The sequence below is a fragment of the Mixophyes fleayi genome, chromosome 5 (genome assembly GCF_038048845.1).
Source record: "Mixophyes fleayi isolate aMixFle1 chromosome 5, aMixFle1.hap1, whole genome shotgun sequence".
Taxonomy (NCBI): domain Eukaryota; kingdom Metazoa; phylum Chordata; class Amphibia; order Anura; family Limnodynastidae; genus Mixophyes; species Mixophyes fleayi.
Window position 1 is genome coordinate 43982601 of NC_134406.1, and position 24817 is coordinate 44007417.

Consider the following 24817-nt stretch of genomic DNA (forward strand, 5'->3'; position numbering starts at 1 on the left):
AGGGCCATTAGCAAGTTGAAAGTAATATTCAGAATTTAGTTCTTTAGTTAATTTAGTCATATTCAGAAGTTATTTAGAACTTAGTTGGAAAAGAGGGTGGAAATCGATAATAATACTCTGTCTAGAGCTTTATTTGTCTTCTTTATTTGAAAGCGATGTGCACAAAATGCCTTTCTTAGTGGTAAAATATGTCATTGACCCTGGCATTGCACCTGACAAATGTTTATTCCTGATAAACTATAATGTGACTTTTTCTGCTATATTGCACTGAAAACTACTCACAGTGCAATATTGTGCTTTCTGTTGGTAGAAATTATATGATTATTTTTCTCCTAGAGAAAGAGAACCAAGCAAATCTTTGATGTTTATAATTGGCATCACTAAGTGTCTCCAGGCAACAATTTATTTTAATTAATCAATATTGCGTGCTTTGTCTTTTAAATAGCTGAAATGCACGGTGGTTCCAAATGAAGTCATTCCAGACAAAGCAACATAGAGGTGTATAATAATAATTGTGTTCTGAAATTACTTCCTGTTTATTGTTGTATAGTAGGATTACATGGCTGGGTTGTAGTCGCTGTAATACTATATTTTACACTAGTTATTTGTTATATAAAAACCTGTGAGTTGATTGTCTTCATTTGTCCCCTCTATTTTCCCAGATAGTTATATTGTCAGACAGTCAGGATTTATGGAAATTCCACATGGGTTTGGGGATAGGAGAGCCTTACATTTCCGCTGATAGCTGCAAATTCAATAACTTTACACAGACGTGATGTGGTGGAGGCTGGGGCCATAGGGAACTGGTGTGATGGGGGACTGGGAGCACAGCCTAGGGGGTAAAAACATGTTCAAATCGGGCCTGATGCTAATGACATTCAGGCAGCTGTTTCAATACGTACTGTCAATGGGGCAAGGACAGTACACAAATAACTCATTGATAAAATATTTTGCTCTAATAATATTTTTGAACATGACTTTATAAAATGTTTTTGAAACGGCAATATTCATCATCTATTTATATAGTGCCACTAATTCCACAGCGCTATACATACAAACTCAACATGATAAGGCCATGGTCGGGAATCGAACTCATGACCCCAGTGCTGTGAGGCAGAAGTGCTAACCACTAAGTCACCGTGCTTAGTGGTTAGCACTACATTTTAGATGATTGACATTCTTTTACTTGTGGCATAACTGTAATGGTTGATAACTTTTTGTCAACACAGTCTTGGTGAACCACAGGATGAGCTACATACTCTAATTGCATGTAGACAAGATCCTATGTCAATGTCAGTAAAGGCTGTGGAGACTTACAAGGAAAGACAGGGTGCTCAGAATAGATCATGCACAGTACTGATGCAGAAATTTAGATGGGTATTGGACATGGTCTGAATTCTGAAAATAGCACAGATGGTCTTCTTCCTATCAGTCTATCACAGAGAGGATGTACAACAATTCATGTAGTAGGAGTCTGCTGGACAGATTGCTGAGGATAACACCAAATGTGCCGATAGAGTAGGCTCACAGAACATGTATCATTATAAATATATTTGCTGAGTAACTGTACCGACTCTATACTCTTTAATGAATAATTATAAAACTAAGGACACAGTAACTCATGTATTGGTAGTTGCTGCATATCATAAGGATGGTGACAGGGGTCTAAGGTTCACTTAGTTTAAGAGGCCACTTAGTATAGTGTGAGAAACCTAAGAAGCTTTGCTTTTCGTGCTTTTCAGGTACGTCTTTATATCATTGGACTGAGTTGTTTATTTTTGTTACTCTGGGATAGGACACAATGCTGCATTCTGTATAGCCAATAGCAGAGAGCACAGCCAAGATGTATCATCAGATTGTAAGCTTTTAGTAGATGTGAGCTCTTTCCTTTGTATCCTTGTCTGTCCCCATTTCGACAAGATGTGTGTCCTTGTATATGCTTCCTGGATGATCCTTATTATACAATATGTTTATCCAGTATATTTGTTATTAACTTACTTCAATACTTTGCTTGTCGTTCAACTATATTTAGGAATGATGCATAATATTCCACTGTACTGTGCTGCAGATACTGTGCGCCCTATAAATAATCAATAATAATAATAATGTTATAACCCAGGGAAACAAAAATACACAAATCTGTCTGATAATATAAATACATGGTTAGAAAGAATTTTAAGTTAAACAATACATTGAGTAGAAGGTATGTACACGGAATAAATAGTCCAATAAGTTAAACCCATGTAAAGTCAAAGATCCATGACAAAAACATTTGGGGTATCACACTGGAATCGCATGTTCCTAGAAATGTTATACTGTAGTGTACTATACTGTAACACTTACATTCACATGATGTCAGGTGCAGGGGCTTCTAACAGTTTCCAGCCACTGACTAAGCCTGAGCTAGCCATGTGGCCAATGTAGTGGAAACCATATAGGCCACAAGATGTTTAAGTTATTTGCACATTTTGTTTTAATGATTGAGCCTTCGTATCTGAAGTATTTCTCTCAATCATCATCATCATCATCAGGAGCTATTTATATAGTGCCACAAATTCCACAGTGCTGTACAGAGAACTCACTCACATCAGTCCCTGCCCCATTGGAGCTCAGAGTCTAAATTCCCTATTAGATTTTGACAGAAATATCTGCTGATTTTTCGTTGCACCCCATAGAAGTGCGTGTAAAAATGAGTGGAGATTTTACCGTAGCAATGGTAAAAATGCGCAGCCGCAATGTTCTGAGGAGCATCGCAGCTAAATGAATTTCCCTTTTGAGTGTCCGAGTAATCTTGCATGCTGCGTTTATGTGCGCATTGCCTGCAATTACGGTAATGAAAACTTTGCACTTACGAGAGCATCATGTAGAAACAGACTGCATGTGGTAATACAGCCAGTGGCTGAGCTACCATTGGGGCACTTGGTGCGGTGCACCGGGGCCCATGAAGATAATGGGGCCCACTGCATGGGAAACTAGCGAGCTGTGGTCCCCAATTCCCTCCTCCCCACTTCCCTGCACCGGGTCCCACAACTCACTAGTTTTGCCTCTGAATGTGGCACATCACTGCTAATTCAACTTGCCTCTGAGTGTATATATGACAAGTCATACATCCGTGGAAAACATTTATAACATGGGATACTGGTTGTAGTTTTATGGAGTCATGACTAAAGCATTTAATGAAATCAACAGTATATTTAATGACTTAGTTTAAAAGTCCACCTTAAAGACTGTTAATAAAAAGAGCTTTCTGGTGAACAGTAATAGGATACTGGGCCAAAGCTGGAAAATACTTTTTTTCTCATCCTTTATGGAGTTTTCCACATTGGGATAACCACATTCCTTGTGTAGCAATTAGGGGGGGGGGGTCCCTTTCCTCTATTACCATCATTGTTATCTAATAAGAGCCACCAGACTCAGCTGTTTCTCATTATAAAGAACACTTTACTGTGGCAGGTGGAGAATTACAATATTCTTAGGGATTTTCATAAGAGAGGAGGTGTGTACTGAATGTGACACCTGATTGGACTGCCACTTGTCCAACCAGGTGCTACTTTCACTTCCTCTATCCTATCTTGGCAGATTTGAATTTCAGATTGTTCTATTCTCCACTTTTTTAATATATAGGGAGGGAATGCTAAAGAAGGAGAGTTAGTCCAAAGTGCCAATGGATGTTTATCCATTTAGATATATGTATATTGCCTAAAAGTGAGGGATAGTTTTTAAGGAAATAAGGTAAGGGTCGTTTGCCTGAAGATATTAATAAGGTATTCTATTCTTCCAACCTTTTGTTTAAATGGCTTTCTCAGTCTCACCCAGTCGCGATTTAGAAAAAGGGTCACTACATGCTCTGCACCCATCATTAGACTGAGCAATTTGTACTGTGGCTTCAGGCAGGTATAGGAATTTGGGCTTGTGTACTTTGTATCCCAGGGCTGTTTTTTCCAGTCTGTTGCTGAGTTTGCTTAGGCATTTATTGGCTAATAAACATAATTGTAATGATCTTTTGTCTGAGCGGCATTTTGGAAGAAAGCTGACAGGTTGTCAGCTTTGTACAGCCTTCTGAAAATCACCCATCTGTCTATTACAGCCTAGAGAAGTATGTGATTACCTAACTCAGGAGGAATGTATCCCTAAATTAATTTAATTAACTAAATCAATGCAGGCTTTGGAACTTGTGACAGTCCAGCTGATATGGAATTACAAGTGCTAGCATTGCAAAAATTCTGGGATATGTAATACCCCAAGTTGAGAGACATGGGTGGCCTAAGCTTGATCTAGAGCAGTGGTGGGCAACAAGCGCTCTTAGGCCACCAGTGGCTTCACTTGTTGCACCAAACCAACTGCTCCTGATCTTACTTATTGTCAGCTTTGCTATAAAGCAGAGAACAAGAGTGATTGGGTGCAGCCGAATTACGTGTCACGTGACCTCCTCTACACCCTGCAGAAAAATCATGTAACACAGCCAATCAGAGGAGGAGGAAGGAGTGTAGTGTGATCTCCTTCATTCATTTGCAGGCTCCATCTGTAAAAGTAAGAGGGGAAGTTGTGGGAAGCATGTCCTGAGGTCTGATGAGCATGTAAGGGCATGTTGGAAGTTTCGATGGGTATGTAAGGGACATGTGGGGATTTCTGATAGGCATAAAATGTTGTATATAGGGAGGTTTATGGGGCATGTAAAAAGTATCTGGTGAGATCTGAAGGCCATCTGGGGAGGTCTGATGGGCATGTATGTGGCAGGTGGTGAGGTTTTGAGGAGCATGTGGCATGCTAAGGGCATGTTTGGGACATGTGGGGAGTTTTGGAGTGCATGTGGGGCCTAAGAGCTTGTGGAGGTCTGATGGGCATGTAAAGGACAAGTGGGGAGGTCTGTTGAGCATGTAAAGGGCATGTGGGGAGGTCTGATGGGCATGTAAGGGGCATGTGGGGAGGTCTGATGGGCATGTAAGGGGCATGTGGGGAGGTCTGATGGACATGTAAAGGACATGTGGGGAGGTCTGATGGGCATGTAAAGAACATGTGGGGAGGTCTGATGGGCATGTAAGGGGCATGTGGGGAGGTCTGATGGACATGTAAAGGACATGTGGGGAGGTCTGATGGGCATGTAAAGAACATGTGGGGAGGTCTGATGGGCATGTAAGGGGCATGTGGGAATTTTTGATGAGCATGTAAGAGAAATTCAATGTGCATATGGGGAAGGTGGATTGGCATGTGGGGAGATCTGATGGGCATGTATTGGGTATGTGTTGAAGGTGAGGAGATTGGTGTACATGTGGGTTCTGAGGGCTTGTAGTGGTCTGAGTACATGTGGGTGCATTTTGTAGCACCCACATGTACTTAGTCTCTGTCTGTGTTTGTGTGTGTGTGTGTGTGTGTGTGTGTGTGTGTGTTAGGAAATTTAGACTGTAAGCTCCAATGGGGCAGGGACTAATATGAGCAAGTTTTCTGTTCAGCACTGCGGAATTATCTGCTTCTGATGATGACGTGGCAAGTGGGAATCTGAGGGCATGTGGGGCTATTTTGGAGCAAATGAGACGTCTGAGTGACGTGTGGTGACATTTTGGCACAAGTGAGGGACATGTGGGGGGGGGGGGGGCATAAACATTTTACCTGTTGTCCACAAGTTCTTTATTCTGTGATTTATATGTTTACCATAGAACATAGTTCACTCTGAGAAATATTAAGATATATTCAGTGCTAAAGGGCAGTTTTATTTAGTAGATAATCATGATATATGCCCAGTGCCAGAAGTGGTATCACATAACTAACTACGCCATACTCATAGCTCTCACTGAAATGAGTGGAATCATTTTAAGCCATTTTGACTTTTAAAACATTTAACAAGCACTATATGTACATAGTGTATTGTGTGGAATTATGGCTGATGTGAATGTATAAGGAGGAGGTGGAGGGAGTGCAGTGTGCTCTCCCTCATTCATTCATAGGCTCCATCTATAAACGTAAGAGGGGGTTGTGAGAAGCATGTGGTTCAGGTCTGATGAGCATGTAAGGGGCATGTGGCGAGGTCTAATGACCAACTGGGGAGATCTGATGGGCATGTATGTGGCAGGTGACGAGGTATGAGGACCATGTGAGTGGGTCTGTGGCATGTAAGGGGCATGTGGGGAGGTTTATGGGGCATGTAAGGGGCATGTGGGGAAGTCTGATGGGCATCTGGAGAGGTCTGATGGGCATATATGTGGCAGGTGACGAGGTATGAGAAGTATGTGAGAGGGTATGTGGCATGTAAGGGGCATGTAGGGAGGTTTATGGGGCATGTAAGGGGCATGTGGGGAAGTCTGGTGGGCGCATCTGGGGAGGTCTGATGGGCATATGTTGCAGGTGGTGAGGTATGAGGAGCATGTGAGTGGGTCTGTGGTATATTGGGGGCATGTGAGGAGGTCCGAGTGGCATGAGGGGAGTTTTGGATTGCATGTGGGGTCTAAGAGCTTGTGGGGCTCTAATAAGCATATGTGGTGGTCTGATAGTCATGTAAAGGGCATGTGGGCAAGGTGGATGGGCATGTGGGTAGATCTGATGGGCATGTAATAGGTATCTGTTGAGGGCTGAGCGGCATGTGGGGGATGCCTGAGGGGCACGTGAGCAGGCCTGAGTGGCATTTGAGGAGTTTTGGAGTATATTTGGGTTCTGAGGGATTGTGGTGGTCTGAGTGCTGTGCAAGGGGGGATCTGAGGGTGCGTCGGCTATTTTGGAGCAACTAGGACGTCTTGAGTGACTTGTGGTGGATTTTTGTGCAAGTGAGGGACATGTGGGGGTACATAAACATTTTACCTGTTATCCACCAGTTATTTTGTTAGAACTACAATCACCAGGGTTGTCTGCTTATTTAGTGATTTATATGTTTACCATAGAACATAGCTCACTCTGAGAAATATTAAGATATATTCAGTACTAAAGGGCAGTTGATGTAGTTGATAGACGTGATCTATGCCCAGTGCCAGCAGTGGTATCACATAATGAACTGTGCTTTTCTCATAGCTCTCAGTAAAATTAGTGGAATCATTTTAAGGCATTTTGACTTTTAAAACATTTAACAAGCACTATATGTACATAGCGTATTGTGTGGAAATATGGCTGGTGTGCAAGTATAAGGAATGGAATAGTTATTCTTATGCTGCTGAAGGAAAAGAAAGAGCACTATAACTGAGGCGCAGAGCAAAATCACCTTTGATGCCATCACACACATTGGTTTGTGCTCAGACTTCCATAAAAGTGTATTGATTGGTAGAGCAAGATGGCCGCATTTGCAGAGGAGTAAATGTTTGCACTGGCTGATGGAAGTTGGGCAGAGAGAGGACATTCCTTGCTAAGTGTGGAATAGTTGCAGCGAGAAACACCTTAGTTTTGCATTGGTGTTTTTAGATCAGACCTGGCCAAACTGTGGCTCTCCAGGTGTTGTAAAACTATAATTCCCAGCATACCCTCAAAGCTATCGCCTGGATTTCTGCAGGCAGAGCATGCTGGGGCTTGTAGTTTCACAACACCTGGAGAGCTACAGGTTGGCCAGACCTGTTCTAGACGATCGCCCAGCACACATCAAGTTTCACGTCTACTCTCCGATCTCTCGAGATGCGGATGTACACTAGAAGTACGTATAAGGGAAGGTGATAAAATCTTTATCATAGTTCTTTTAATATACCGGTAGTTATTTCAGGCAGATTCTGTTACAATGGCAGCAAGCTGTTAATGCAGCCCTGCCAATATAATACAATACAATGCGTAGCTGATGGGTAAAAGCACATCTGCTTTAAGGAATAATGAATTTGCTGTCAAATAAACAGGATCCAGGCCCATGTCCACCTGGAATGCCAGTCGCCTGCACTGGCATCTGGCCCATAGCACTAACAGCGGGAGGTGTGGGCTTCACATGGATTCCAATGTGTTTTACACTCACACTCGATGACTGGTGGCCAAAAGACGGATGTAACATCACGCAGAGTCCCAGCCACATTTTATTATGTTAGGCTAATTGATTCTTGTGCATAAATCTGCAGAGCCACAGAGTTAAATTCAGCTATGAATCAATCATAAAGTCAAAAGACATAAATCTGAAATAGGCAAAGAAATCTAATTACCAGCAGCTATAATTACTGGACTTTCTATAGCGGGTTAAGGCAATGAGTTATGAAGCTGTAGTAACCAAGCACTCAGTCATGTAACACTTTCTTCAACACGTGTAGAATTTTGCTATCAATGAAACATTTTTCTATTCTTCCATTGTAATCTTGTTATCAACTGTATAGTGTTATTTACATTGCTCAACAGTGTATATCTGTGCTAAAACAATATCATCCAATCAGATGTGAGACAGTTCATTCTTCTGTCATGAACAAATGTAGGATTGGCCCATAGAATGGGATCTTGTGAGCTGGGACCTATTCCTGCCTTGTCTGTCTGTTAACACCCAGTTTTATTTTATTACTATGTTTGTTCCCAATTGCAAAGGGCATGCAGAATATTCTTCCACTATATAAATAAATGTTAGTCAAACTACTACTGCCACAATTATTACTACTACTACTACTACTACTACTACTACTACTACTACTACTACTACTAATAATAATAATAATAATAATAATACATGGTTACTATGGTTTTACTGCACTTTTATATCTTTAAACAATGTTGGTAAATAACTCTTTTTAGCTGTCAACTTTTCCCCCTTTGTGTTGTCACATAATGGTAACTTTTTATTGGTGTATTATAAAGAGTAAACCACTTAGCACAGTCTGTGTTTTGGTGTAGGTCATAAAACAGGAAGCTGCACATGTGGTTTGTGATGAACGGCCCACGAGGATAGATAGTCACTAGGGCAAATGTTTAGTCCTAATTATTATATAATTTATTTAACACATTGTATGCTCGACATCTGCTGTATAGAGATGTTGGGAAGTGGTTTAGAGACATGATGGGGACATAGACTGTTTTCCATGTCAGTATAGTAATGGAGCCACTTATGCTTGGGCAACTGTAAATATTCCTGAGCAGTAACTTGTATGTCTAATTCAAGCTCACATGTGGCCATTTTCGGCAAATGTGTGGGTGCATAGAAAAGGTGCTATTCACATTCACAAGTATATCATATGCTCAGCTATATGGGAGTAAGTTGTGTGAATACACATGTGCAAGTTCTACACAAGTCACATGTTTATATGGCTTTTATGGACTTCCATAAGGTCGGTCAAAATCAGACCATATGTGTAATGTGCATATGTACACACACATATATATATATATATATATATATATATATATAATAGCACTAGGGTTATTGGAAAGGGGTGCTAACCTTGTTTTAAATAATTTAATCATTGTTTTAATACTGCAAGGTCTGTTGCACTAGAGACCTATCTGTGGCTGCTTTCAATTCAGCATAGCATGTAAAGTGTGTGAACACGCCTTTACATTGCTGGGCTCGCCCACTAACTTTCCTGTTCCAACAACTCTCTAAGCGCAGAGAGGTGCAAGGGGGAGATCCGTCTCAGTCAGAATGCAAACTGAGACGTATCTTTTGCTAAAAGTGCTTTTTGCACTTGTTCAGTTGGACTTGCATCCGACTCTACATCAAGCCCTAGGTGTGGGTATTGTAGGGAAGGGAATGGTAGTGGTTGATGATGTGGGTGTCTAGGGAGGGAAGGCAGAATGTGAAGGTTGAGGCGTCTCAGATCTGTTGTGTAGTGGCCGCCCATGGGAACAAAATAAACATTATTAGTTAAGAAAATACTTAGGTTAACACAATTTTCAGGTAATTATGGGGGAGGGGTATTTATTTTTATCTTCACATATTTAGCACTTTTTTAAAAAAAAAAATTTTTTTAAACATTATTTTAGTTTACTTTTATATAATGCCTCTTTGTCCAATATAGTTGCAGCTGGGCTTTTATGGCCGATGAGCATTTTTATTTGTCATCTGTGATTTTCTTACATGTAGTGAAGGCAGTGGCAGAACTACCATTGGTGTGGCAGGTGCGGTGCACCGGGGCCCATGGAGATAATGGGGCCCGCTGCATGGCAGATGCAGAGGGTCGGAACTAGCGAGCTATGAAACCCATTTCCCTCCTCCCTGTTTCCTTACTCTGGGGCCCACAGCTCACTAGTTCTGCCTTGGAATGAAGGAATTCCTAGTGAACCCCAGTGACCTCCAGGAGTAGCGCCCTCCACAACAGGAAAATACTGTACAGCTGCTTCCATTATGATGTCATCCTCACTAAGCAACAGAGATCCCTGGCTGCAAGGAATACCTGGGCTGTCATCCCAAACCAGCAATCTCTGCTAATCAGGTGTGATTTCAATATAATGGAAGCAAATGCACTGCTTATATAGTACAGTCATTTGCCAGGTGACAGAGACTGGTCAAGGAGAAGCCAGAAGCCCACTAAAGTAGACCAGCTTCCCAAAGCACAGGGAACTCTCCAATCATTAGCCTAACTTTTGGGCTGGACATTTGTTTGGTGTTTGAGAAAGGTGTGCCGCTTATAAAGTGTAACAAGTAAAAACAATATAAAATAGGAACATGTTGATAAAATAAAACAATTAAAAGCTATTGCAGACATCAGCACAAGTATTTCATTTAGCAAAAGCCAGCAGCATATATTTATTTTGTATTTTTTAATTAGTTGACTTTAAAAGGAAATTGCACCAAAGAACAACAAAAATATAGTAGAGTAAAAAGAGTTAAAATAAAACTTCCTTTTTTACTTGCTACACTTCACTGGATCTGTCGGGAATGGCAGTAGTGGGAAAATATATATTTAATAACAATTATATTGTACTGGTGTGGAGGGTCATTTTGTATTTATTTTGGAATGCACGATTGGCCTAATGGTTTGTAGCCTGCAGTCCACCCTTCGCTTTCCACTCCAAAGTTCCCATATGAACCTCACAGTCAGGTAAATGGGAACATCACGGGGGAACGGTATCCACTCGGCTTGTTTCAAACAGACCAGTTGGAAAAGAGTGTGGAGTACAGAGTGAGACCATTAGATCTGTCAGGGATACTGGTGGAACCAGCAAACAGAGTTTATTACGTGAGTAAATGTCCAGGTTTTATTTTAACTCTTTGTAGTCTTTCATTAAGCAGTTGTTAACCTCGTCTACAAGCTCTTCACAAATTGCTATATTTGCCTTTTATTTGATACCATTCACAACATATCCTCTTTAGCACTGAAGGAACAAAATATTCCAGAAGTTAAAAAAAACAAAAACATGTATACAAAGAAAGATATGCTACTCAGTCTGATGCCAAACAATAAATTAATGAATAGTTTATGGAAGTCTTGCATCTGCCGTTTGCCATTTTCACATGATCAGAAAATGAATATGGTGACATCTTGTGGCTACTGGCTTCAACATTTCCCTGGATTATTGGCAGAAAACATTTTGAGATATTGTTATAAATAAGCAATTTAAGAAGACTTTTTTTTATTGGAACTGGAACTGAGCATTGTAAAAACTTTCTGAACTGTACTTTTTGTTCCTTTTGTAGTATTTTGTTACATTGTAATCTGTTATTATTGATTTTGAGCTGTTTATTGCTTTCTGGGAGTAAAGGTATTAAGAGGTGAAATCTGATTTTGTGATCATGTAGCACAGTATTTCACTGGTCTTAAGAGTAACCAACATTGATCCAGGCAATTTTCAGCAGCAATAAATAAATGGAGAGGACTTGCTGGTCCTGCTACCAATACAAAATATTTCCACTTGTGTTTTAACGCATTGCCTGTAGAAATCCATGAGTAGCAACACATTTTTGCAGACCCCTGTACCAATACTGTTAAAGTGCAAATATACAGTAACCCCTAGCAGAGATTCAAACACTTTATTTCTATGCATTATATATCATCATCATTATCAACATTTATTTATACAGCGTAAGACAGACAGAGAGGTATGATGGCCATGCTCACAAGCGTACAATCTATAGGAGAATAGGGGTTTCATACATGAGGTTAAGGGCTACAAATTGCATATTGGTCCAGCCAGATTGCAAAGATAAAAATGATTAATGGATAGACTAAAGCTAATTGTTGCTTGTTTGATATGGCTTAATATTATGTATAATTATATCATATTATATTTGAACATTGTCAATAAGTAATTCTAATGGATCAGTCAAAAAGGTTATTATCTGGTTTTGCACACCTGCTATATATAACAATATCCATACCTAATCATGTACTGAAATAAATACTTCTGTATTCATAAAATGAAAGTAGCAAACTATATTTGTTACAATGTACAAAATAAAGGTTCACAGATATACAAGGTGATCTATATAAATCGAGTAACATTCAAAATTATATACTACTCTGTATAGTATATAGTACTCTAAGAATTGGTCAAGTAAACATATTTGAAGTCAGATTATAATCTGTAGAGAAGAATGTTCGCTGTGCATAACGGATTTACTAAAGGTCATTTAGTAAGGGTGCACAGAACTTGACATTTTGCAAAAATGCACCAATTTGTCCACAATGAGCATTCGTAGATGCATGCTCGCCTATTTTTGGAAGTTTATCCTGAAAAATGAATCTGTGCCTCCTATTGCAGTTCTGACTAGAAAGATGCATGGTGAGAAGAGTGCTAATGTCACTTCATCGTATTATCAATGCACACTCATTAATTTTATTATCTTTATTTATGCTTTAAAATGAATCAAAACAGCGAGGTGACACTGGGGGCTAGATTTACTAAACTGCTGGTTTGAAAAAGTGGAGATGTTGCCTATAGCAACCAATCAGATTCTAGTTATCATTTAGTTAGTACATTCTACAAAATGAAAGCTAGAATCTGGTTGGTTGCTATAGGCAACATCTCCACTTTTTCAAACCCGTAGCTTAGTAAATCAAGCCCCGGGTCTTTATTCCATGTGTTACTTTTGTGTTTGTTTATTTTTGTCACATTGGCCAAAATTTGTCTAAAAAATGCAATTCCCAAAATAAAATGTCCCTAGTAGGTGTAAAAGGAGACCCACTGACAGTAAAGAGGATGTGTCATAAGTCTTTTTGTGGAGAGAAAATGCTCTGTCCTGCACTGCCAAACAGGGAGTGCCTGGTTAGCAGAGGTGTGATGGTTATAGGGCTTGGTGGTGAGGGGGAGCCTGAGGTTTCTGCTCCAACCTGCTACAGTGGCCCCCATTCTGCTCTTCTCAAAAGAGCAGAGTGGAGGCCTATGGAGAAGCATCATCAGCCTACCCAAATCTTGCTAAGAGGCTTGGCAATTGAGGATTATTCCCCTGATTCAGAGGCAACAATGGCTACAACTAATCATGAAATATATTACAATTCATAGCTTTGTTTCTGATGCTTTAATCATGTAAATGGCTAACACAATGACAGACCTAATAGAAGGTTACGTCACCAAATAATCTCTTTGTAAATGTGCTTGATAGAGTTGACTGGATTGTGCTTTAGGCAAGCAGATGAGCCAAATACAATATTCATAAGTGCTATATTTCAACCATAAGAAATTACAATTTGTAAATCATCTTTTAATTTCTTGGTGGTAGGTATAAATAAGATCTAGCTCTTCTTTAAGATAAATTATGCAAGGTATGTTTAGATATATTTTTCATGTGGATGGTGCAAAGTGCTTTGTCAGATTGGATATAGTTGTACTAACAGTGTTTGGAAGGACACTCTGGTTGGATAAGGGTCCAAAGCAATTAAAAATGTACAAAATGTTGTTAAATAAAAAACACTACTGACTGCACTATGTAGGTCACCATGCCCCTAAGACACACTAAACAGTTAAGTAGCTAATTGACTGTAGGGCTTGTGATGAGAAGTTTACATGTGAAACAAGAACTTCAATATAAATTCCATTTAATACAGGGGTGCGAAGTCCCGCATCTCCCTGACCTTGACATTTCAGAACATGTTCTGCTGGTCTGCCATAGAGTTAGTGTACGTGCCTGGGGATATAGAGTGTGTTCTAAGTGAGATTTCCATCATTCCATAAACAGCACGCTGAGCAAGACCATTGACATTTGGCTTCTAATGTACAAGGCCAGGGTAATGGTTTTATGGTGAGGACATTGCCTCTAAGTGGGTGACCACAGCTCAGGTCTTAAGGTCCACACGACTAGTAATCCATTGCCAGATGATTAACTCCTCTCTTTCCCATTTCCCACCAAGACAGGAAATTGTTTTACCCACACAATTGCATTTAGATTGCTTTATACATCATCAAAATTGTTACAGTGACTGCATAAATGGCGTAATGCAATACTTGGGTGCGATGATTAGACGTATGTTGCAATATCCTTGTGATATTATAAGACCAATGTAAGTTTAATTTCATGTTATCTAATCCCAAGTTCCACAAAATAAATGACATTTTCTACATATGATGCTACTAATTCAAATGTCCATGTAAACGGTGCAGGATCTCTCTGGGTCCTAGAGAAGCTGAACATTTTTCTTATATTGTTCTCCCAATGATAAATAATATATACAATTATCTCAGCATACACATTTATTATTTTAACCATTATTTGAGATCTTCATGCTCTTCTGGGGAACCAAAATACTAAATTGCTTATTATTTAGAAACTAAAACACAATATTCACCATAAAGATGGCTTCCAGGCTTCAGTATTTTGACAAGATTCATGGACTTAAGAATTGCAGTTGGGAAGTTCAAAAATTAACCCATCTAGCTTTGATGTCTTGTGCAACTCTCACCATTCTTTAGGCTTATATTATTGGCCACTTCTGTTTCCTCGATTGACTGCTTACACCTTTGTAATATATGCTGGGTTATAATACAGGGCTATTCAAAAAGGATGAACTGATTTCATTATGCAATATTTTATTAAGGAAAAGTAAAACAAAACTCCAGCCAAGTCACAAATATTCTACTCATAATCAAGTTTTATTTCCTGTATTACAAGTGTTCAATGTGATTTCAGTTCTCAAGCATCGTCATGAAATAAGTCATCGTCATGAAATAACTTAGAAACCTCTTCTTGCAAATGGTCAGTGACTTATTTCATGACGATGCTTGAGAACTGAAATCACATTAAACACTTGTAATATGGAAATAAAACTTGATTATGAGTAGAATATTTGTGACTTGGCTGGAGTTTTGTCTTACTTTTCCTTAATAAAATATTGCGTAATAAAATCGGTTCATTCCTTTTGAATAGCCCTGTATATTGTAATGTGTTCCTTGCATAGTGCTCAGTTATTTCATGTGTTGAGATTCAAGGTCTGTTGCATATGCTGTTTCATATTATAATTATGTTTACTGTATATAGCAGCAACATATTCTGCAGCTCTTTAACCAGAATGTTTAATCATTCACATCAGTCACTTCCCCAGTGGAGCTTGCTATAACACAAACACACACACTGGGGTCCACTTCGTCAGGAGCCAATTAACCTACCAGTATGTTTTGGAATGTGGGAAGATATCGGAGAACCTGGAGGAAACCTACTCAAACAAGGGAGAACATACAAACACAGATCGGGCCCTGGATGGGCTTGAACCCATGGGTGCTAGCAATGCTGACCACTGTTTCGCTGTGCTGCCCCATATATGTTCAGCTACAGTTTCTGGGCCTGAGTCAATAAGGAAAGTAAGGCAAAAAAGGAGTAAGTTTTCTCCTGGACAAACCATGTTACAATGCAAGGAATGCAAATTATTTTATTATTTTGCACATAAGTTAAATACTGGCTGTTTTGTCACCTAGCACACAAATACTTGATAGCATTATCTGTACACTGAAATTTAAAGTTGATCTAGGACATGCCCTACCCCAACTATAAATCCGTCCACACATTTTAAATTTACTTCCCCCTCCAATGCAACATGGATTGTAGAGGAGTAAAGTTACTCATTTTTTTTGCTTTACTTTCCTTAATAAATCAGGCCCACTGTATTTTAATATTGTACAACCAGATTACCAATCAATGGTCTTGAATATAACTTTCATTACCTGTGATATTCTTGATGAGTTTCAAAGAAAATGAAAGAAAATATTATATGCATACCCATCACCTATCCATGTTAGACTTTACTCACCCTGCCCCTCTTTCCTTATAAATTGTTCCTGTTTTAAGTTCAATGCATAGAAATGCCTGTATTTGTTCTAAAGAAACTAAAAGCCACAGCCCTTATTAGGGCAGTAGCTCTTGACTCTTCAAATTGGGAATATTTAATTTTGTCTTTAAACTATACATAACAAGATGTGGTTTTCATGTTCATACATCTTGCCATACTTTTGAATACAAATTGTAATAAAGCACAGTATACTCACAAAGCACTAAAATATGTAATGAATTAAGAGGGACAGAACCATCCCTGCAATTCCCAGTTTAGGAGAGATCACATTGGGCCTGAGTCATTAAGAAGAGCAAAGCATAAAAAAGGAGTAACTTTGCAACTGGGCAAAACCATGTTGCTTTGGAGGGGAGGTAAATTTAAAATGTGGGGATAGATTTATAGTTGGGATAGAACATGACCTAGATCAACTTTAAATTTCAGTGTAAAAATAACGCTATCATGTATTTGTGTGCTAGATGAAAAAGCAGCCAGTATTCAACATATATGCAAAATAATAAACTAATTTGCACCCCTTGCATTGTAACATGGTTTGTCAAGGAGCAAAAGTACTCCTTTTTTTTTTGCTTTGCTCTCCTTAATGACTCAGGCCCCTTATCTTTTATCGGTCCCTGTAGGAATGTTGCATGTTGCAACATTTACCATACATCCCCACTTTTAAGATTTCTTTGGGAGATCCAGGGGAGAAGTCATGTGACATGGGTTAGGAGGAGGGCCTGGTGACATTTTGCGTCACCATTGCCCCAACCCCACTATAAAAAAGCCGAAATTCACGGCATTGAATGGAGGGGGTGGAGCTTAATGACACAATTAAGCCCCACCCCCTCCATTCACTGCCGTGAATTTCGCCAAATTTCGGGAGTTTTGCCTACTCTTCAAAGAGTCTGTGAGGACTCCCCGAAATTCGGGAGCCTCCTGGGAATTCCCGGGGAGAGTAGGCAGGTATGCATAACACATTCCAAGCATGGTTTAATTGGCCTGCCAGCACATGGCCTGCACCATCCAGCTCTGTTTATGGGTGCATGAGTTTGGACATCTACAGCCCTTTCAATTGGTATCACTGTAGGCTGTGTCATACCCCTACATTTCACTGCTGAGGTTTACAGTATAATTGTTATAGCGTAAAATGTGATCATCCATAAAAATCATAATATATTTTTAAAAAGTAATGGCATTCCAGTGATGTCCAACGCAAGTGTGGTTCTCAAACAAATGGTAGCCCATAACTCCCAGCATACCCTCTGAGTGTTGATTTCTGGATTGTTTCCCTGATAGTGTAAAAATAACTTAACCCTAAGCAGGTCTATATTCAATGATTCCTAGTTATTTTCCTGGAATTCTTGGAACATAGATCTGCAAATATTAAACAAAATAATAATAAGGTCAGACTTATTCCAATGCTATATCCCGTTTTGAAGCTCTTTTCGGAAAATACACGTTTCATTTCTTTTATGCTACATTGTCTCATTTTGTTCTTACATTATTGCGCAGATCCCTCTTTCATCAATCACACTCCCTATTGGGATCCAACCAGTTAAGTAGGCATTTGCATCTGTGTGCAGGATTGCTGTAGATCAGTCTGTTTGTGCACTTGGAGTTCAGTTGAGGCAAGGGAAGGATTTAAGAGAGGGTCCTGGCGTGGCCTTGATGGGTAGCTTAAATCTAGCATGTTCTCCTGTCACATTCTTCTGTGTGTCTTACACTAAAATGATCTGACAATAACCTTGCTTGTCTAAGAAATTTATGTCAAGAGTATTATCTAAGGAAAGGTCTCAGGGTGTATTTGAAGGCAATCTCTCACACAAAACAAGTTCAGCTTACATTAGCAAAAACATTCATACTGAAGTCTAAAACATCCATACAATAACATTTATATCCGACTTATATTAACTGCTACTGTTTCACGTTACACCATCTCAGTAGCTGTGATCTCTTCTGTGTCATTGAGACCTGGGATGATGATGACAACAAAACGCTTATTGGTTAAATACACTGGTAATCTAGCATTGTAGTGAACATATGGGTTTAACCTTTATGCCACCATAGGACATATTTGCTGCCCCTACCACCCAGCTCAAACCTTTCATCGCTGTCAGGGATAGATTTCTAAAAAGACCAAATTTGGCCTGGGCCTAGGGTAACAGAATTCCAGGGGCAGCAAACTGATACATGTTTTATCATTTCACCACAATTTTTTCCTTATAGTGTAAAAATGTATAATTTAATAGTGGAATACATCTGTTTCATAGAAGTGGAAAGTAATGGAAGACAGGTCCATGGAGCTCTGTGGCAATGAGGAGAAGGCTCAAAATTTGGCCTGGAAGGGGGTTAAATGGGAACCTGATTAATACCCCCAAGCTCCACCATGTAACATTAGTATAAAATTGTATTTTAGCAGTATTTAATAAGATTGTTTTGTTTTTTCATATTGGCTGGCATATAAAGAAAAGAATAGTGAAATATGATAAAAGAAGGGTCTGCCAGCCAACAATGCAATTATTTTACCCTAGCCGTACCCAGTATGTGGGCTACTTTGTGTGTGGCATTATGTTTTGAATAGCGTGTGAGCAATATATATGGCTCTTCCCATGATAAAGCTGGATATAGTCCACAGCAGAGAGCACCAACAGTGTCAATTCTACTATAATACTTATCACATATTTCAGGCCTCCATTGGTCCCTTCATATCCTATTACAATATTTTATATACATATTAATAACATTACCTGGAGAGTATACCTATCATATTATATTAATACCTCAATTGTAATCAAGTACATTTGTTCTCTTCCCAATATTATATCTATACTTTGTAACTTGATGACAGCAGCTCTGCTTATCAACAGAAATGTTGGCAGGATAAAATTATAGGTAATTAGGCCAAGCTGTGAAATGCAGTATTTATCATGAAGGCTGTTTCCAGAGTTCCTTTCTCACAATGTGTTTATAGACAATATGAATGGAATAAGGCCAGATGAGTATATGACAGCGCACAATGCTCTTCTTACATGTTGGCTGTAGAGAGCTGACAGGTTTTCTCTTAAATCCACAGCTAAAATGTACAGCTTCTTGGCATGAGCTGACAAGAAATTTTCCCTTGGGGTCAACATTAATTCCATATTATTCATATTGTGCGCCTCTCCCCTTCCTTGTAGGAGCTTTGCCGCCAGCGGATGGCTGTCAAGTCTTCAGATCGGCCAGAGCCTCTGCACAGTTCTCGCATCAATAGCATCTCGTCACAGTTCAGCGATGGACCAATGCCCAGCCCCACCGCACGGAGCAGCACATCTTCCTGGAGTGAGGAGCCTGTCCAATCAAATATGGACATCTCCACCGGTCACATGATACTGGTAAGAACATTTGTTTAATGGACCAAAGAGTTACTGGTATAATTCACTGTTTCTTCACCAGTTTGCCTGAATGTAGACTATATTGTGCTGCAGTCTCTGGTACTTAATACGTAAGCAGTGCAACATGGAAAATTATTTCAACCATTGCATTTGGTGATTGTGTCCTAGACATTAGTCCTTCTTCACACTACTTCTTGAGACATTCATTAAAAATATCTTTCTGTTTCTCTGTTATTGTCCCCTTTAAAGGGTACCCTATTACCAATAATTAACATTTGCTGATACACTACTATATACACAACAATATAAGAGGATTTATTGCATATGACGTAAGAGAATTTTGATGGTTCAGAAAAGGAAATAAAATATTCCCAAAGCTTCCTCTATTCCTGTTGCCTCGAATAGGATGATACCTGACAACCTCTAATGTATATCTCCTCCCCTTCCCTGAAATTGGTATAATTATATATTCAGTATTGGCAATGGCATCCAATTGGATGCCACCACACATATACTGCCACGGCCTTGGATGACGTTCAAGGGTGTGGCAGTATTCATGATTGGATGCAGCCTTGGCAAAGGATAGCAAGGGTAGGAGTGTCAAGGTGTATAACACCTCATTTTAACATTATATGAGATTTCACTAATGTTTTGTAGAGGTTACGAAACAAAGCTGATTGCAACATTCTCAGCTTATCACAAGAGAAAGATCCTTAATCAGTCAGTCAACTTTTTCAGAGAAACTCACGTTGCAGCTCTGTAGTCAAAATTACCTGCATAATTGTGATTAATGCTAGGAAAAAATATCATTTGCATTCATATCGTGATATAATAGATAAATTAGAATTAGTGACATTGAAACAAGCAGGACTGCTTATACTACAATATACTCGGATAAAGTCTGTTGATTGCAATTACCAAACTTCTCTGTCAGAGCTGTAACTAACAACAATCTGTGTGCTGATTATATAATAGCATATGTTTTCTGCCTGGCTATTTAAGTTAATTTATCAAGGTAAGGTATAAATGTGCAACAAAACAACACAGTGATCACTTTTACTACTAATTTTGTATTGACTAAAAAGATGTTAAAATTTATTATTTTTTTCTGTTTGATATTGCACTAGCTTTATATTTTAGGCCAATAATTTTGTAGCATCATGTTTTATATTTTTCTTAGTCTTTTTAAATTATAAATAAAATAGTATTATAAAATAGTATTATCTGTAACCCTTATTTATTAAAACATTTAGACAACAGTTCACATAGAGTTAACTATAATTACCATAAATAAATAAATAAATATATATATATATATATATGTATATATATATATATACAGTATATATATACAGTATGTATATAATATTTATAATTAACTACAGTTAGTATAATACATCAAACATTGTCTTGAATTCTCTATGTAAATTTTGGTTTACATAGCATTAAGTGCCCCGCTACTGTGTCTTAAAGTTGTCAGGTATGCCATTAATTAAGGTCACAGTATTAGGGTGTACTAGATGTTTATTTTTAATCTCAGCATTCACATAGCATACATTTCTGTTTCATTTTGATGTTACGTTGATTTAAAATTCTGACATTGACGAATGTGCTCTCCGTATAAAGTTATTCAGCCTATGAAATTTGCCATTTACTGCTCCAATTGTGAGCAAAGTGTTGGAGGCACCGGGGAGTTGATAGAATACCATTAATAGTCACAAAAGTCATGGCTCATGTCTGATATTTTCAGTAAATTGACCACCACAAGAACTTATTCACTGTGTTCTGAGAACCTAAACTGCATCAGTACCCTTTATTAAATCACAGATTCCTAAAGATACTGGAAATTACTGCGGAAAAATATCAGTTTCATTGTCAAACAATATCTGTTGAACATTGTATTTCTAAGGCACAAATGTGTTCAGCTACCAGTGTAAAATAAATGTTTTTAATGTTTTAAAACTAAATGCTGTTGGTTACAGTGTCCCTTTTTGAGGATATGTTTTAACAATGATAGAATTCTATGAATATTTTATGGTCTTTTCCTATTAGGCAGCCGCAGACTGTTTTAACATTACCTTTGGGCTTGTTCCACATGAGTGACTTTGTTGCATGGTCAGATCGCATGTCTTTTTTTCTTATTGTCAGGGAACTATTTTTTTTTCACACAAACAATTGTTGTAGTAGAGATTCCTGGTGCCAAATTCAGGAGAGAAATATTATAATGTCGGTGCAAAATTCATTCTTATCACTGGTTTCTAGTGGGTCTATGTATCTGTGGCTGCATTGCTTTCTGTATATATTATGTCTTATACCATCTAACAGTTTAACCATTTCACATAGCTACAGTCAAATCCCCAACTTACATTTTACACCAAATAAAATTCAGTGACATGTAAAGGAGGGAAAAGCTTAAAAACGCTGCAAACATCAATAAATTAAAAAGCAACAGCAAAAAGCCATTTACCTAAAACTGGTGTATGATAAGGAATATTGTACCACCTACTATAAATAACTAGACATATTAAAAGTCAATCATATATTATGGTCTCAGTGACTTCTAATGGCCATATAGTTTGGAATTCAATTGCTGGCGATGTTGCACGCACATCGCACCACACTCATCGCCAGTAATAACAATAACAATCTCCACTCATCTTTTCTTGCATAAATCCCGGCTACAAAGTGTCTCCGGAATGTCCGTGACACACTTTGCGGCTAATTGAATCTCCCCCTTTAATGAGCAGCAGGTAGCAGGGGCAGGCTGGGCTAGGGGGCAGGGGCCCCGGCCAGTCCCATTATGGGCGACCTTGGACTGGGTCATTGGACCAACAGCATTTTTTCCCCTTAAAATGTTCCTAATAGGCTGATGAGAATGAGTCTTGCACCCCGGGCTAAAATTTGCCAGCCCTCCCCTGGCAGGTAGTGTATTATCCCATTTATCTTTTCATTACCCAAGCAAATGGCCAGTCCTGTATTGTGTAACTTTTGCAATACTGAGACATGAACTATTGTAGTATTACACAGCTGAGTGAGGATACCTGTTGAATAGCAGAACCATGCCACAAAACCATATGCTATGCTTTTCTGTTAATTAATATGGGGATTCTCTGAAGGCACCAAGTAATCCTTTCCTGCTGTGCATTAGGACCTAAGATCTGAGTGGCTACTCCACAATTTGTATCCCTTCAGCAAGTTGAAAAAATAAACTGACATGGCCACAGCACAAGCTGACACTGAGAATGATTGAGTTTTGTGGCATAGACCACCTCCTCTTCAAGTTGTTGTTTTTTGAATTGTATGAATGTTTCCTCAACAATCACTTAAATAAAATAATACAATGCAGTAAATAATCAATTGCTTACATTTTAGCAAACTCAGGGTATGTACACACTTGTGTTAATATTCTGCATTCAAGATGCGTTTCTAAGGCAAGTCAAGTGCATGTGAATGGATGTGAAAATAAAACTGTACTAAATGAGAGTGCGTATTGATATTTTAGGAGCATCTTGTTGCTTCTTCTCCATTTCTGTGCATCTGAAGTACCCCATTCCAAACTTCCATTCATATAAATAGGAATACATCATACATAACAACTTTCTGTTATGCCAGAGACCCATGTTTAGAAATTACATTTCTCAATGGATATAAACGCATAGAAAATGCATGTTACACACATATCAAATGCATACATAAATGTAATGTGGCTTATATGTGTTTTTACTTGAATTTTAACTTTCAATAAAAAGCACATTACAATCACCAGTTTGTATATAGCCTTAGGAGGTAAATTTATTAAACTGCAGGTTTGAAAAAGTGGAGATGTTGCCTATAGCAACCAATCAGATTCTAGCTGTCATTTTGTAGAATGTACTAAATAAATGACAGCTAGAATCTGATTGGTTGCTATAGGCAACATCTCCACTTTTTCAAATCCGCAGTTTAGTAAATATACCCCTTAATCTGTACATAAGTGGTTATGTTCATACCATGTTTGCTAATGAAAGTCTTGCAATGTGAAAATGTGCGGCGAAAGATATTGCAGAATTCCGTGGCGATATTTGTTCCTTTGTAACACATGACAAACTATTTATTTTAATGCCATTTCTTGTACTTTACTGTATATCTGTTTGGAAAGATGTGGTCACAGTTCAAGAGATACACGCTGGCATATAAATAAACATTAAGTTTATCTTCTAGTGTACACTGGAACGTCTTTGTCTTCCAACTGTTTCTGAGTGACCTTTGCAGGGAATATATTTTTCTCTCCTCTAAACAGCTGGCATCATACAGTATTTTAGCTTGAAAGCATTTCTCATTTTGTGGACGCGTTTTACATGTTAAACCATTGCCAATAGTGCTTTGACTTCACGGTAGTATTTATATGCTCATGCTGCTAAACGTGCTTGTCCCCATGTAGCCCCTCTTCAAGCTTTCAGCAGGGAAGAGTGAGGAAATTACCAGTAAAACTAGCTCAGTTTCAAAGTAAAGAACCATTTGCCTAATATACAAGTTGTTTATGTGTAAACAGCTATTAGCATGGAACATGCATCAATTTATCAGTACAAATATGTGTGGAGCTTGCTAATAACAGGGGAAAAGGTCATATCAGGACGTATCAGGATGCCAATGTGAGCTCACGTAGGATTACAGAAAGCAACTGTGTGCACCTGGCTAACAACTCATAAGTGCTCATACATTGAATCTAAATATATTCAGTTTTGTTATGATACAGGAGCTTTTAAATAAATATTTTGGAATGTTTCAAGACATATTTTCGTATTATCTTGGATGTTAAGTTATTATTATTATTACCATTTATTTATATAGCGCCACTAATTCCGCAGCGCTGTACATAGGACACTTGTCACTTTAGGATGGATACACTTTCATGAATACTTGATACAAACCCAACAAGGGAACAACTAGTGGAAACTACTGCAAAGTTATGTAACAAATGGCAACAAAATCCTATCAACTATTATTTCCTTGTCTTTTACTAGTTTTGTTATTCTAAATGCATGGACAGGATTAATATTTTTAGGTATGAATCGGTAGTGTGAATGGTGAAGTGATGTAAGCTAAGGTGCCTCTAATGAATTTGTTCATCTATGTGACTTTAACCTTGAAACCTGATTGTGTCTTAAACTGAACGTTTGGAAGAATAGTCTGACTTGGGCGACTTACCAACAACAGCAAATTTAGATCACAAAAAAATGTGTTATATCCAGGAACAGGTGCAACTCAACACCTTCATAGTTTTTATCAGTGGTGGGCAACCAGGTGTCCTAGTGCCCACAAGGGGGTCCAAATGTAGCCAGATATGGGCAAAATTTTCTAATTGGTTCAGTGAAATATTCATCTCATTCCTCATTTCACCTT

The 24817-nt window shown here is 38.6% G+C and overlaps 1 protein-coding gene across 1 annotated transcript in view; it reads left to right on the forward strand.

Moving 5' to 3' along the window:
- Window positions 1-24817, forward strand: part of PTPRN2 (protein tyrosine phosphatase receptor type N2) — a 733183-nt gene that overhangs the window by 636562 nt on the left and 71804 nt on the right. The window contains exon 14 of the mRNA XM_075212113.1: window positions 19241-19435. Within this exon, the coding sequence (XP_075068214.1) occupies window positions 19241-19435 (195 nt within the window). The remainder of the gene's footprint in view (window positions 1-19240; window positions 19436-24817) is intronic.